The sequence below is a fragment of the Drosophila erecta genome, unplaced genomic scaffold, assembly GCF_003286155.1.
Source record: "Drosophila erecta strain 14021-0224.00,06,07 unplaced genomic scaffold, DereRS2 tig00000055-arrow-pilon, whole genome shotgun sequence".
NCBI lineage: Eukaryota > Metazoa > Arthropoda > Insecta > Diptera > Drosophilidae > Drosophila > Drosophila erecta.
Window position 1 is genome coordinate 4,374,362 of NW_020825200.1, and position 16,461 is coordinate 4,390,822.

The window sequence follows — 16,461 nt, forward strand, 5'->3', positions numbered from 1 at the left end:
ATATGTGAAATTTGTTTTTCACTTTTGTCATTTGCAATTATTTTGCCATGTTGAACCCGGCTTTGTACCGCTGTCATTTAATTTTGTTTACGCATCATTAAATATTATTGAAATGCTGCAATTAATTGCGTAATTGTTATTTTATGTCGCAGCGCAACTGTTTCGGGCACTTTAAGCACTTGACACAACAGCCAGCAGCCAGTAACTGTTGCCCTTTGGCTTAATTCTTCCTTCTCCCACCCACTCGGCACCGCTTTCCCCAATTTCCTCCGAGTTTTCCTTCACATTTTCCACACTTCCGCTACCACCCCGTTTTCATGTGAACTCATTGAGGGCCCCGAGGGCCATTTGCCGGTCAACAAATTGCACATTAAATTAAACACAAATAACTCGTAAAATTATAAAATTGTTGAATGTAAAAAACGTAAAGTGCAGCAACTATGTAATTAGCTGCCAAATCAACAAGCGTGCAAATTATCAGTGAAAATACTGCAAAAAAATATATATAACGATACAGCGAGGAACCGCAAAAAAATACAACACAAAAGTTAACACGCAAGAAAAACAAACTGAGGAATACACGCTTATACCCTTTAAAGCTTAAACATATACGCTTCATATATTACAGACCAAAACTACTACTACTTTATTATTAAAAAGCTCTGAGCATTTGGATTTTAGTTTTCAATCGAATTTTAATTACTGTAATTTATGTAAAAAAAAAAATGTACCAAAAAACCAAATTCAGGGATACCTCAATTGGGTACCTATTCGAGTATTGCACAACAGGTATGAGGTATCAGAAAATAACCAGTGGTAATAACTCGTCCATCGCATGCAATTTGGGAACCGTTTGAGGTTTTCGGTTGGACGTTGAACAATTGCCTGACATTTCACTTAGCCAACCTCAACACATTTCACTTTTTACATCCATTTCGCTTTGAATTAGTCTAAGTTCGCTCGCGCTGCTGGGCAAACAAAGGAAAAATATATATGTGTATACAAAATGTGGCAGTAAATCAAAAGAAGAAATAAGGGGCCAAATCCCCACCCAAAGCCATTTGTCAAGCGTCAACAAGAGCGCTGACAAGTGAGAAGCGGATGGGGTTGGCTTCCATTCGGGGATTGGGGTTTAGTCTCTAACCCACCGAGCACCAAGTACACTAAGCAAAACTCTTTGTTTCAAGCCGTTTTGAAGTGAAATGCACTAAACAATTGAATACGAAATAGCGGCTAGCATGTGTGACTGATATGTATTCTTATATTTGAAGGAAATCATCGAAACATTTTCTATTTCATTTCAAACACTATAACATTTTTTTAAGGCGTACAGTTTGTCGGCCACAACGATTTAATTTCATTATTAAACAATGGGCGACAAAGTGGCAGCAGATTTCATTTATGACCCGCCTGCACACAACACGCGATGTAAAGCGCCTCAACCTCGGTGCTCAACCTCAATCTTATGTGAAAAGACTGAAAGGACCTGCCCCAACTAATTTCACATTGGATGGAGAACCGGACATCTAGCACGCAAGGACGATGGGGGCGTGTCAGCGGTCAGGTCAACGTTGACGCATTGCACAGGAACCAGATAATTAAGCATAATGACAGAAATATTATATAGCACTTGCAGCACTTGCTTGATAGATGACCCCTCATGAAGTGGAGTTACTTGAAATATGGCCAGATGACACAGGAACAACCAATTTGGTGCCGGCACTAATCAGATCCAAAACGTTGAAAGGAGGAAGGGTTTAAGGATGAAGTTGGTAGGGGAAAGTTAAGTAATATACTCGTAATAAGAATCCATAGAAGATGCATGTTCTACGTAACAGAGTTGAATATTCCCATGCGGCACAAATTACGGATTTATTGTCGATCAGAGTAGGCATAAAAGTATAAGAGTCAAGCTTTATGAGGGAATATTTTTAGTTTAACCAAGTGAGTGACACGAACACGTCTAATTTACAAAAAGTATTTTCACTTTCGTAATTTTATGTAATGCAAAACGTATATCAGACCAAGTATGGCAAAGCTGCGTCCCGTCGCAGAATCCTTAATTGGATAAACAACAATCTTCGCACAAGTTTCATGCGCATAGAGGACCTGCGATCCGGCGTGGAATATTGTCTGATGCTTCATAAGCTGAAGCCGTCGGCTATTAAATTGAAACAGGTCTTCATGAATCCGAGGACCCATTATGAATATGTGCATAATATGAGATTGCTGCAAAAGAGCCTCTTCAAACAGGGTGTTGAGAAGCAAATCCCCATTCAGCGGCTGGTTTCTCGTGGTAATTTGGAGAATTTGGAGTTTGCCCAGTGGTTCAAGGCTTTCTATGATCTTAACTATAAGCTGTTAAGGGACGAAAAGCTGTTAAGGGATGATCAGTATAGTGTGATAGATGTAATGAAGACTGGTGTAAAACCCCAAGCGAAATTCGACGAAATGCCTGAAAGTTTCGTGGATACCGAACAAAGCAGGAATGAATCAAGATGTAGGCATTATTCACGTTCGATAAGTCGACATTCAGATCACCTAGGGAAGAATATTGAAAACTACCAGAAGTGTGAATGTGGAAGTTATATATATTCAAAAACAACCAGACGTAACCCAATATTAAAATCTAGGGATCCATTTCGGATGGCACACTCACTCTATTACATGATAGAGGCCGTCAATACAACAACTGCGCATATAAATTCAACATTAAATACAATCCGTAGATTCTTAATTAGAGAAAATCCAGATGTTTGCAGAAAAGTTTTCCCTAAGAAATATAGAATCTTAAATTCGCGACTCATCAATAAGCCTACTAGATTGATGACTAAGAGAAGGTACTTACAGAATAAACAAGCAAATTGGCAAGTAGGGCTTCTAAAATCAGAAAATCAAAATTCAGAAACCTCACCATCAAAAGACGAGCCTGGCATTTTCCTTGATGTTGAGGACCCCAGTATATCGAGGACTCATAAAATCGACGTAACTGACGAGGAACCAGGTAACGAACCAGATCTATTTCGAAGTCCACAGTCGATTTCCACACAGATCTTAGATGATTTAAGTTCAAGCTTCGATAATTTATCAGATAAAGAACAAGATTCTCTTGGCCCAGAATTGCATTATTCTTCGTCGGCAGATGAATGGTCCTTAAACTCAGATGAGGGCTGTACGACAGACAGAAATCCAAAGTCAATTTCCACACAAATAGTAAAGGATTCTGATGATGTGCCCTTGTCCCATAATCTGGAAACCTTTAGTGCAAATGCAGAAGACCAATCCATTCATAAAGCTGAAATGGGGAAGCAGGCAATAATGGCAGATGATTTAGGTTCCGACTTCGATAGAGCATCAGATAAAGAACAATTTTCTCTTGGCCCAGAATTGTATTATTCTTCGGCCGACGAAGAATTGTCCTTACGCTCACTTGAGGAATGTACGACAGACAGGTGCTTTTCCTACAACAACCTGAATTCTCTATTTCGAAATCCGGAGTCAATTTCAACACAGATAGTAGAGGATTTCGGCGCTGGCCTGACCACGAAAAGTGTACCTTTGGATGATGATGCGCCCGTTTTCTTTAATCTGGAAACCATTAGTGCAAATGAAAAAGAATTAGGAGAACAATTTACTTTAAGACATGACATTCTCAAAGCTGAAACGGATAAGCAAACTAAACCGGCAGATGATTTAAGTTCCAGCTTCGATAATTTATCAGATCAAGAACAATTTTCTCTTGGTCCAGAATTGCATTATTCATCGTCGGCAGATGAATGGTCCTTAAAATCAGATGAGGGCTGTACGACAGACAGAAATCCAGAGTCAATTACCGCACAAATAGTAAAGAATTCTGATGATGTGCCCTTGTCCCTTAATCTGGAAACCTTTAGTGCATATGAAGAAGACCAATCCACTTCAAGACATGATATTCATAAAGCTAAAATGGATGAGCAAGCTATAACGGCAGATGATTTAGGTTCCGACTTCAATAGAGCATCAGATAAAGAACAATTTTCTCTTGGCCCAGAATTGTATTATTCTTCGGCAGCAGATGAATTGTCCTTAAGCTCACTTGAAGCAGACAGATGCTTTTCCGACAGAAACCTTTATTCTTCAACTAATAATAATTGGAATTATTCGGAAGATTCGAGTACTCTATTCCAGAATGAGCTGGAGACTGACATGCCAATTCCTTTCGCAATTGTCAGAAGCAAATCGCAGTCTAGCCATGAAAATATTTCGGAAAATACAATACCTATCAACGTTATTGATTTTCAGAAATATCGAAATCCATCAAATATTTGTAATTCTGCAAATAGTTCCACGACAGATGAACTGTCGCAGAAAAAAATGGATCCTAAAAGATGTAATCGCAGTAAGAACTCTAATGGGAAACTTCTCAGAAATCGTTTGGCGCACGTTTTCTATCAATCTAGACACTTCAAATATCGCTCGATTGGTGGTTGTTCTAAGCAGAAAAACGTTAAAATCAAGTGCTTGAAGTATTTGGTCAGAAACTTGAAAGTTGGATTCCGCGCAATCTCCGCGGTTGAAGAGTGTTCTTGCGATGATAACTCTGATGTTGGGGATTTGAGACAAAACCTCGCATGTGTGTTGGACAATTTTCAAAAAAATCTTAAAAATTTCCGAAAGATTTTGAAAAGTTTGTACCGCCAAAAGAAAATGAGGGAAGAAATCAACTATATAAGAGAGAAGAAAGTTTGAAGCTTGCCCTAAGTACCTTAATTTACATACTTCTACCTGTCTATTAAATACAGAAAAAATTCTACAAATTTGCATAATCTTCATCAGCTCAACGAAAATAAATTTAAAAGTTCCACACCCAAACGGTTCACCTGTAGCAAAATAAAATTTGACCAACTAAAGATTTCCCCAGTTGTCGTTGTTTTAGCCGCAGTTGAGTCGACTTGACTTCAAATTTGCCTAAACTTGTTGGTAATTGCTGTGAATTGGAGTGTCTGGCATTGGTTTCGGTATCCCCTCCCGTCACTGGACAACTCATTCAGTGAGTCAGTTAGTCAGTCAGTCAGTTAGTCAAACAACCATCGCAACCGCACTCATTTGCCAAATTAATGGCATTTCATTTGGGACTGCTGCCGCCTCAGCTCAATATCATTCATGCCAGGAAGTTGTCCTCATCGTTGTCCTTTTCGTTGTTGCTGTCGCTGTAGTTGTCTGTCCTGAATTTACGTGTCTGGTTTGGACGCTTCTGGCGAAAAGATACTGCTCTTAAACCAACTCCTCTACACTGCGAGAAACATTCGCCGCCAGAGACATGGCCGTTCAAATAAATTTTGCAGCTGAAATGTAAATGCAATCAAGCCTGGTGATAAGGCGATCGGACTAATTCAGTTCTCAGAATAGCATTATTTAAATTTGCAACCTAATTTATCCGCTGTGTGGCAGCTCCTTTCTTCCAAAAGCCACTCCTTTTTGCCAACTGGCGGCTGGCCAGGAAAACTCCTTTCTCTGGATTTTCCCGGGGGGTCAAGGGGTTAAGGTAGCAGATTGAGCGGAGTACATTTCCAGGCGAACGATTTTGGCAGCCAGTTGTTTGTCAGCGCCGTGCGATTATTCAAAAGTGCAACATGCAAATTTATTTTCTGCATAAAATGTTATGAGCTCGCATGAAAATGTCTGACAACAATTGGGATTGGCAATCATTGTCCCCCCGGCGCAAACTTTGTTGGCAAACATTTTGAGAGGCTTCGGTATTAACCCCTTTCGGAATAGGGGGCTACTTTGACACCATTGCGGTTAAGCCAATGCAATTTGTATTGAAAGTGCAGAAAACGTTAAAGGCTTATTCATTTTTTAGGTTGATTTATCCACCGAACTATTGTTAATAATGAAGCCGACACACTACTCTACTGAACTCTACATAAACTATTTTAATGGGTTAGGCTGTAGAAGCCACTAACTGACATGAGTTGAGGTATGTTGGCCTGCTGTAGTGTTTTGTTGTGGCACAGTTGGTATCTTAATTGGATGAGGAAAGTGTCGAGTGGGCTTACCACTTCTTCTCTGATTGTTTCCATCCATTATGCACTCCACACTCTGCGACACTGAATTGATTTCAACCACTGCCGCATTTCAATTAATATGTATATCGTACGGGCGGATGTATATTGCCACCATATTCATTTCCCCAGATGGCGGGAAAAGCCGTCAGTGATTTGCACTTTTCCAGCTCATTAAAATCGCATAATTTGTAAAATATTTACGAGCTTGTTAAGCGCTTCCCAGCCGCTAGATCCGCTTTACATTTTTCGCAGCGGCCTCATTTACCTAATAAAATTACTGTCAATTAACGCCAGGTATCGTGCTTACCTACATTTTCCAGTCCCCAATCGTTTGCCCCGAGTTTCTCGGAATCCTCCTCTGGGAGGATTATTTTTTACTTTGAGGGGTTCGAAGGTACAGCATTAGCAACACGGTCAATAAATTATGTAAACGGCTTAAGCTGCTGGCCATTTTTTCTAAGTCCTCTGCATTAATTACCAACTGGCAACATTGAATGAAAGTTATGAACTTATGGAAATTAGATTTAACCTAAAATTCGTTATTTTGTAAACGGTATTCTGAATTTAATTAGCATGATTCGAGCTTTTGCTGCTTTATAGTTTAACACGACATCTAACAAGACATTGATTGCAGCCACAATTCCAATGGACCCCAAAAGTGAAATTAATGTTTGCGCCGTCAGAAGGGGAAAATTGCAGCATTGTCAAAGAAATTAAAAAATACAGAAAAAAACATTTTTAACCAGGAAGCGAGCGGCAAACTTTTAACACATAAAATTTCAACTGAAAGGAAAAACATAAAACTGATGGATTTACGAACACAGCAGACCATTTTCCAGGCGCTGCTGGTGAGGAGTGGGAAACTGGGTAAGTGGAAAACTCCCTGGCTTGGTAGCTGTCTAAAAGCATGCCACCAAATAATAATAGTTTTTCACTTGTTCAGTTTGACCGCCAGCAGCCAAGCGGCGAGTTTATGTGACAAACGTGACTCAAGCGACAATTGCTCGGCTTTCACCCCGGGAAATCCGGAAAATCGTGGTCGGTGAGGGGGCGGGGTTGTTAGGAAATTCAGAGCGTTAGGAGCAGGGGAGCTGCCTTTTTTATGGCCACACAATAAAGCGAGCAATTGAGCGTCTTAAAGTGTCGCCCAAGTGCATTTAAATCACACACTTTGCGACCATTTGCCGTAATTTGACTTTAAATGTTATGGCCAAGAGTTGATTCGCCCTCATCTTCCGCCCAGCCGCCTACTCCAGCACCCAGTTAGTTTGCCAGCCGAAGGACCTTGTGCTCTGCTCCACTTTATGGCCAATGTCTGGTGCCCACAAAAAATAAGAAAAACATAAATTTGATGTACATGTCGATTATGTGCCAAAAACGAGCAAAAACCACAAAATTCACGACCGAAATATTCCTAAGTCAATTTTTTGACCTTCGCCAAAAAGAGGTCAGTGTGAGAAATGGAAAATGAGTTAGCTTAAGTTGAGGTATTACTTTTTAAGCGATCCTTTTGACTACTAAATAAAAATTATCCTTTAAAAACTGTATGCTGCTTTAAACCTGATCTTTCAGGCCAATTTTTATTAAATGGGTTTCTTAATTCACACAACAGCAAAAAAAAGCTCAATTAAAAATATTCACCTCTTTTTATGAGCCGACTTCAGTATCCATATGATTTACATATTTCAGTCGCTGGCTTAATATGCTAGCTCATAGCGCCACCAAGTGGTTTAAAAAATGTGGAATCCAATAGACATGTGACCAAAATTGAAACTCAAACATGGATAAAAAAAAATATATTTCAAACAACAAAAAATGGAATGATTTAAAAATGTGTGATGTGTGCGAATGGTTTGGCAAAATGTAAATCAATATAATGAAAATGACTGAAAAACATGTGCGAGCTAAGAGGCGCTGAATATTATTTTCGAGCACCCTGAGTGTTTTCTTTTTATCACGATTGGAAAACTTTTTTCTGTGGTACGGCAATCCAGTTGTTTAATTGGCAAGTTCCCATCAATGGAAACGGATTGAAAACGGAAAAATGTTTATTTAATTTGAGAGTCAAACATATATTTTAACAGTTGTGACGACTGGTAGCCAATTTTCGGGGTTACTATTTTATTTTTGCAAAATTACGTACAATATTTATTTATCGTATGTATAAAAATGATTTCCTCTTCTATACAGTGATTTAAGAATTGATTCTTCCACTCGCAATAAAGTTATTTCGAAAGCGAAGCCTTCATTCGTAAGTAACCACTTTATTCTCCTTAAAAAGTTTCAAGGCAGCAGTTCCTTTATAGTTCAATTAATTTTTTAAGTGCCAATAAAATAATGTTTACTTCCACAGGCGGCCATCAAGATAATGTGGCTCTCTATCTATGGCTAATTTGCGTGCCTTTTAAAGACGGCCGAAAGTGAAGTGGGATCGAGGGGCGGTCAGCGGAAAGCGGTTAGCGGAAAGTGGAAAGTCCCGCGGAGAAAAGCGCTGGATTCTCGATTGCAGGATGCGACCGCTTAAGTGCCTCTGCCAGAGTCATAACAATACACTATACAGCAACAAAAGCCGCCGCTGACATGCCGCTTATTATTTATGTATTTTAATAACAGGCAGACGACGACGTCGCGACGGAGCTAAAAAGAGATGGCTAGAGCCGCCCGCGAAAGAGACGGCAGTGTTGGCCGTTGGAAAATGAAGTACAATGGCCGACGGGCTACAAAATGGACATTGGTTAATGCGACAGCTGTTGGGGAGATCGGAAAAACCAGCACAGCGAAAAAAGCGGAGAGGAAAAATTGTGGCTGCTGCTGTCTGTTAAAAATAATCAACATTTCTATATATACATATATGGTATATATGTATGTATGACGCAGCCATCCTGTCGTATACTTAATGACAAGCGAGACTTGAACTTTAAACCAAAGTTGCAACTTAATTGAAATGTTATCCACAGATTCTATGGGTATTTTAAATACGTAATAAATCGTATATCCTATTAAAATCTGCACAGCAAGAAAGCTGATGAAGTGATCGCATTAATGAATTTCCGCATATTAATATAATGACCTGTTAGTATACTATTAGGAAAATCGAATTTGACTATGAGGGATTCTATCTTATTGTTGTGCACTTAGGTATGCATTTCTATGTAATTAAAAAACCTACTTGTTTTTGGTCAACAGATCACTTGGCTTGTTAAAAACTCGGCAATTACTACTTCTCACGGGAACTACTCGATACTTTTCCTCCGTGTTGTTTCGTTCGTTGCATAATTAATGCTCTGTGCTTTAAATTTACATTTACAATGACGTTACAACGCTGTTCACTGATGTTGATGCGCATTAAGTGTGCGTGAGTATCTGTGTGTGGCAGGGCAGGTGAAACCGCAATCAGGCGCACATAAATACCATTCGCATATGTATATTTATACTAGCTGCCACATAAGTATGGCAAGCAGCAGTTCTGAAAGTTGCTCACACATCCCAACGAACTGAACTCAAGCTGAACGGCTTAATGAAATTATCGTTTTCATTTTATTCCAGCTTCGTTGTCTTGGGGCCAGGTGAAATTGCCAGAAAATTGCCAACAATTTGAAGCCGGACTCAAACACATCCGAAAGGATAACTATTGTGTTCAAATTTAAAGCGTAAAAAATTGGCAGGCAAAAAAAGGAAACAGAAATTAATTCCGAACAATACGACAATAGGGTTTCACTTATCAGCTTTTATAGAACGCAGATGATTAACAGATAAGCCTTAATTAAATAATTTCAAATATTAACATTGTTTTAAATGCTATAATTTATTTATTTTTTGTAATATTTATTCTCGCAGACATGTCAGTGTAAGCAACGACTTTTTCCATTTCTTTAGTTCAGTTCTTTTTTCCATTTATCTCCGTGTCAGCAGATGGTGGGGAAAATAAATGAGCAGCATACGCACAATATTCAGTTGCTTATTGTGTGCCACGCCCCCCCTAGAAGCCACCCACCGCCCCCCTCATTAACATCCCGCAGTTGCAGCAGCTGAGCGAGCGGAAAAAAAGAACGTAAAATAAGAGGAAAATGCATAGAAATTACGCATACGCAGCGTGTGACGACGCTCAAGTTGCTGGCTGCCGTTGCAGTTTTTTTTGCCGTTGTTTTTGCTATTGCTGCAAGCGCTGTAACTGAAATTATCGCAGTTGTTGTACATTAAGTTGTTGCTATTGCTGTTGCTTTCGGGCGTTTTTAATGAGCATAGGCAACAGCGGCAGCTGCTCGCAAATTTCTTTCCCCACAGTCGATATCCATGCATAAACATTCGCAGCTGCCTATCAGTGTGTGTGTGCACATGTATGCACACATATGAAGGACTATAGTGCGCGTCTTGGTTAAGGGACTTTTAAGGGATACACCGTAGAAAATTTCAATCGGTGCCACAGAAATCGGTCTAAGTGTTATTATTACGTGCTATTTTTACCATTTGTGTATAAAGCACAGGCTTATAAATTGTTAAACTGATAAATACAAGTGTGTGGCAGGCTTACTAATTTGTTCAGTGCTTCTTCTGGCGTTGCCATTACATTAATTTTGTTAATTAAAAGTTTTGCACAGCCTTAAATTTACTGCCAGCTGTTGGTTGTTGTTGTGGGCGATGTTACTGTCAGTTAGCGGCCTTGTAACACTTCCCAATGCATGTGTGCCACAAACACATACATTAACAGCCAGACACACACATGCACACAGACACCTGTCCTAGAATCCAGACTTTGATTTGTTTGCCCCAGCCAGAGGCAACTTTCACTTGCAAAACGTGTCATCGTTGTCACAATCTCTTGTGTTTCTATTACTATGATTGTTGAACGAAAAGTTAAATACCAATATATATTATATATGGCATGGTATATTTTCTTAGAAAGCCGGAGAGGCTAATAAAGATACTGTGCATTTAAAATGCCCAAATTTAATTATCCCAAATTGCCAAGAACCAACGAAGGGTTTATTGCTCTTGGGAACATTTCTGTAAAGGTGTGTGTAGAAATAGGTTTCCAGGAAGTTTTGCCCTAATATTATCCTCTCAGATTAATAAAGTATTCATTGCCTCATGGCTAATAAATACGGATACTTAAAGGCCATGCCTAATGTTGCATTTCAATAGGTGCACAAAAATATATATTTACCTCAATAAATCCTACATTTGAAATAGGAGCACACACTGTATTTAACCTATAACTAAATGTCAACAAGTTGTTTAATGTCACGTTAGAATATAATTTTGCTTGTCCTCTAATTGGTTTCATTTCGCAGTCATTAAATTTGATCTTTCGAAAACCTAAAGGTCAAAATAAAATGGTTGAAGTGCCTCCAGAATGGCATAGAAATTTAGTTCACCAAAAGGTTACAAAATCAAAAAACAAATACAAAAAATAAAAAAAAAATGTATCATACATAACAATTAAATATTGTTATGAGCCTCAACTTTATTCAGTTTTAGTGGAAAAGTGATATTCAGTTTTATACGTGCCCCGTCTAATTGGTTACGATATGTTATTAAATGTAAATTAAAAAGGTTTAATTAAAAATGTCACCTCCAACCCACCAGCATTATCTTTGTTCTTTTGAATTGAACCATTTCCACGCACAATATCGACGAGTGAACTGACATTTGTATTTGCCCATTATTGGAATTATTTTCTTCAGAAATGCCAGACTTTAAAGCGAGTCTTTGCTGTGTTGCGAGCCAACTGAGCAATTGTGATGACTGTTTCTGGATGCGTTATTGCCTTTGACAATGTCACAATGGCATCGACAGCTTCCGCAATAATTTTTTGGTCGCTTTTTTCTCGCTTTTGGCAGCAGACTGAAATATTTTCCTTTTTTTGCGCTTTTGGCGGCGCTTTGTTGTCAAATTGAAAGTGCTGGAGTCGCATGACGGGGATATTTTATGGGCTCCGTTGGCACTCTCTGATGGCCCAGTCATTTGCACAAGTCGTGACATACTAACACGCTTTGAAAAGGGGCACAAATGGTCGGGAGGGGGCGTGGCAGCCGCCAGCTTGCCGCTTCACGCTACAACAAAAACAGCACTTGCCCCGCTGTTCTTTTCCCTTTTTTCAGTTTGCTTGCGTTTTTATTTTTATTATATGTGTGTATGCAAAGCGGCCATAAAATTTGCAAAAACTTTTAATGGTTCATAAAATATTTAACGTAATGGCGGCGGCAACGGCCAAACCGGTTAAAGAGGCGAAAGACCAAGAGGTCACCCAGCCGACAAGCGATGAAGAGCGCCCGAGCTCGGCAAGTGAAGGAGCCACAGGACAAGGGTCCTAAAGGGCAGGATCAGGAGCAGGTCCAGGAGCAGCAGCCGGACCAAGGACCGCGCCAAAAGAGATTTGTTGGCTGCCAACAGGCCGCAAACGATGCAGCAACAGCAACAGCAACAAAGCACTGCACATGCCTGCCACAAAACACACTGCAACAAAGTGGCCAACTTTTGCTGGGACTTATCACGTTTTCAAGAAATTCAATCATACATTATTAACTGCAAGAAATTGTGACAGCAACACTGCTTATGAGTGAGGATTTGCATCTAGCTGCCCATTTTGTGGTTCTCTCTTCATAAACTAATAGGCCATTCATTAACAGCCAACCAGTTTGAATTCTATTTTACATTATTCCCAGTGTATTTTCACTCACCCACATTTTACCACTGTGATCTCTGCTCTGCTGCAATTTATTTAAACCACTTTTCCACTTGTTGTTTTTCCTCTCCCCCTGCACTCTTTTTTTCGGGTAACCTCCCCACATAATTGCAAATTATCGCTTCAGCCATCGTGTCGTGGCCATTTTTGGTTAGCTGACCACTCGTCCGTTTCCCCCGCACCGGATTCTCTCGGAGGATTTATGTTCGAGTGAGCTGCCCTCAGGTGTCGCATCCTCTAAATTAATGCCATGTGCATGTTTTAATTGCAATTGCTGAGCTGCTGAGCTGATTTCATACCCAGCCCCTTGCGTTTTCCCGCCATTTCGGGGCCAATAAATTGCCCGCTTCCATTTTCCCATCCTCCCCCTTGAGCTCCATAATTCGCTTGGGTGTTGAAAAGTCGGATTCGATTATGGGCCGTGTATATGACAGGATATGGCGATGTTGGTTGCCGAGTGCCGAGTGAAAGACCCTCAATTTATAATGTGGCAATAGGTTCACTTTAGAACAAACTACAACAGTTGTCCAAACAAATACAATAAAATGGAATTTATAATTTGGAAAAAACTATAAAAATACGAAAAATATACCACCAATTATCACGCCTAATTCTAATATATTTCCATTTTATCTAGTTCTACTTAAGGAGTCGAAATATTTCCTTCGACTTACGCCTCCTCAATCAGCGCCTCAACCGGCGCTTCATCCGCAAATTTATCATTCACGCCCTCATTTATAATACAGTAATTACCGCCTCGAGTCGCAGTCATAATTTTGTGGCAGCAACAAATTCGAGAATTACCGCGATTTGAGCCCTGCGGCGGAAGTAGGCGAACCAGTGGCCGGAAGCGGAAATGCGCAAATGCCAGGACGCAAAGGAAATCGACTCCCCAAGCGGCGTTTATCCGCGGCAGCTGAGAGCCACAGACAAAGAGTTGCTTTCGAGAAGCTGCGAAAATTTGGCTTAAATAAATTCCAAAGCTTACGTGTTTTAGTTGACAATTGATTTTGACGTTTTCACAAAATTGTATAAAAAGATTACTCAACCCCGTTTTTGTGTGAGCGGGCGTGGTTCCTACACGAAAGTGAAAATGCCAATGAAAAAACATTTGCATGCAAATGCAAAACATAGTCAAAGGCAACTTCCGTTCCCATTTTGCAGAACCTCTCCCGAATTTTCCGTACTCACCAGCACGTACGACCGGAAAAGTGGAAATGGGGCGGGGAAATGAAGGCGTGCTCGCCTTCGCTTTTAATTTTAATGCGTGCAACACGCTCGCTCTTTCCAAAAATTAAACGTCGGTTTACTTGCCGCGCCTCCTTTTCTCCTTCGCCTTTCTCTGCTTGGGAAAACTTTCGCCATCCACGATATTCAGTGTCTTTATTTTTTTTCGGTTTTTTTTTTCCTGTTTTGTTGGTCCAAACAAATAGGCGTCGATTAGGCAAATCAACGCATTTGTATGCAGATTATGTGCTGCTCGGAGGAAAACAGCGAAAAACGGAGGGTCTGCCGAGGGATAGGGGTGTGGAAGTCGACGGGTAGAGGGGTAGACGGTCGCTTGTTGTCTCTAATTGCGACTGAGTCTTTTAGGCGCTCAACTAGGCGTATGCGTGATAAAAACTGCGGGCCAAACATTTCAGACAACTCTTATGGGCAGATAAAGAGAGAACTACATTTTCAAGAATGTGCAAAGGAAATACTGGCTATTTGCATTTTCTTATATTTAAAGACTTTATTAAAGAAAGGTAAATATCCCCCCAGGGTATAGTTATCCTACGCTACCCATTAACTAACGAGTGTCAGATCCCCAATTTGTCTACTAATTTAAAAGATCTACTTGTAAGCAAATACAGATAAGATAAACATTTGCTGCAATAACCGCGAAAGTGCCTCGCACTTAAAGGGATCCTCTGGCAGATTTCCCCATAGCTCTTGAACATCAAAAGCGAAAGATTGCCAGTGCTTCCATATCCATTCGTGTCGCTATCTGAGAGACATTGTCATGTATCATTACCATTTCAATTCACTTGACTTGCCACCCCCAACTTATTCCACATTACGGCATCTGTAATTTCCTGATGGCGCCTCGTGTCTCGCTTTAAACAACAAGGATCTGGTGCTAATTTCGAGCCCTTCAAAATACCACACGCTTAAAATCATCCGCCCCCTGGAAACACCCGCGAAAAGCTCCTTTCGTCTCCTCCGTACCCACAATCAATACTGGCAAACGTTTTTTAGTGTCCCTTGCCGCGTGTTGAATTTCAATGCATACTTTTAGGCCGTACATCAAAAAAATATTTTTTTTTTTTTTTTTTTTTTTTTTTTTATTGTAGTTTATTAAGATATACAGGATAGCTATGAACCCTTTTATTACCTTATTTTCTATTGTTTCTGCCAATTGGCGCTCCGGCTATAGGGAATATTTAATATAGCTTTTTCTAGTTTGGTCTAATACTCTCATGTTGTTTTATAATTAATGTTTAGCTATTAAGCTATTGTTATCTTAGCACTAAGTCTCTTGGTTGACGTCTTTTGATCCTCTGCCTCGGTCGAGTAATGGTGAGATCATTAGCGAGACGATTCCTGTGGTTCATCAGTCTTGAGTTGTACCGACTGGAGTGGAAGTTGATTTGTTGTAGTACCGTAACTAGTTTTAGGTCCCTATGTAGCACGCTATTTCGAATGTACCACTCACAGCCTGTAATTTGTCTCGCTATTTTGTTCTGGGCCACCTGAATTTTTTTGATTTGGCTATCTCTTGCTATCCCCCAGATTTGGCAACCATATTGCCAGATGGGAGCAATGACCTGCTTGTATAGGGTGAGCTTATTTCGGGTGGAGAGTTTACTGTTGCTTCTTAGGAGCCACCAGTGCTTTGTCACAGCTGCTCTCACCCTTGTTTTGATGGCTGCTATGTGGGGAGCAAATGTGAGCCGGCGATCTAATGTTATGCCAAGATATTTGGCCGTACTACACTGCTGTACCATCTCCTCACCTAGTTGAACAGCAGGTGGTGTTTTCCTCCTTAGTGAGAAGCACACGTTAGCTGACTTTTGACCATTTATGCCAATATTCCATCTTCTTGCCCATTTCTCGTACCTGTCAGCGTACTCTTGTAGGCCGTCTGCTGCTTCATATTCGCAGGATGATCTGTAAGTAACACAGACGTCATCGGCGAAAGTGGCTAGAGTCATCCTGTCAGGGTTGGCGTCCATACTAGCATTTGGCTGCGGCATATCGTTGGTATACAGACAGTACAATAATGGACCCAGTACACTTCCTTGAGGCACTCCTGCACTGACCTCATGTATCCCTGAGGTTGCGGAGTGGAAACGTACTGCGAACTGCCTATTCGCCAAGTAGGACCGCATTAGCAAGTAATACGGTGCTGGTAGTGTCATTTTTATTTTGGCCAATAGGCCAATATGCCAGACTCGGTCGAATGCTTCCTTAATGTCCAAAAAGAGCGCATTGCAGTATTCTTTCTCATCGTAGGCTTGCAATATTTGGTCAACGATGCGGTGCAGTTGTTCTATTGAACTGTGACCTGCACGAAATCCAAATTGGTGATCAGGGATGGCTCTTCTGGATGACATTATCCCAGCAATTCGGGCAGAGATAAGTCTCTCAAAGATCTTCGAGATTGATGGGAGGAGACTGATTGGCCGGTAGGATGCTGGGTCACTCTCTGGCTTTCCGGGCTTGTGGATCATACTCACTAAGCCA

The 16,461-nt window shown here is 40.4% G+C and overlaps 1 protein-coding gene across 1 annotated transcript; it reads left to right on the plus strand.

The window, feature by feature from the left end:
* Nucleotides 1-1,958: 1,958 nt before the first annotated feature.
* Nucleotides 1,959-4,795, plus strand: LOC6542622. Its single transcript, XM_026978818.1, has one exon. It carries the CDS (start codon nt 2,005-2,007, stop codon nt 4,726-4,728), a length of 2,724 nt encoding a protein of 907 aa, XP_026834619.1. The 5' UTR covers nt 1,959-2,004; the 3' UTR covers nt 4,729-4,795.
* Nucleotides 4,796-16,461: the final 11,666 nt, after the last annotated feature.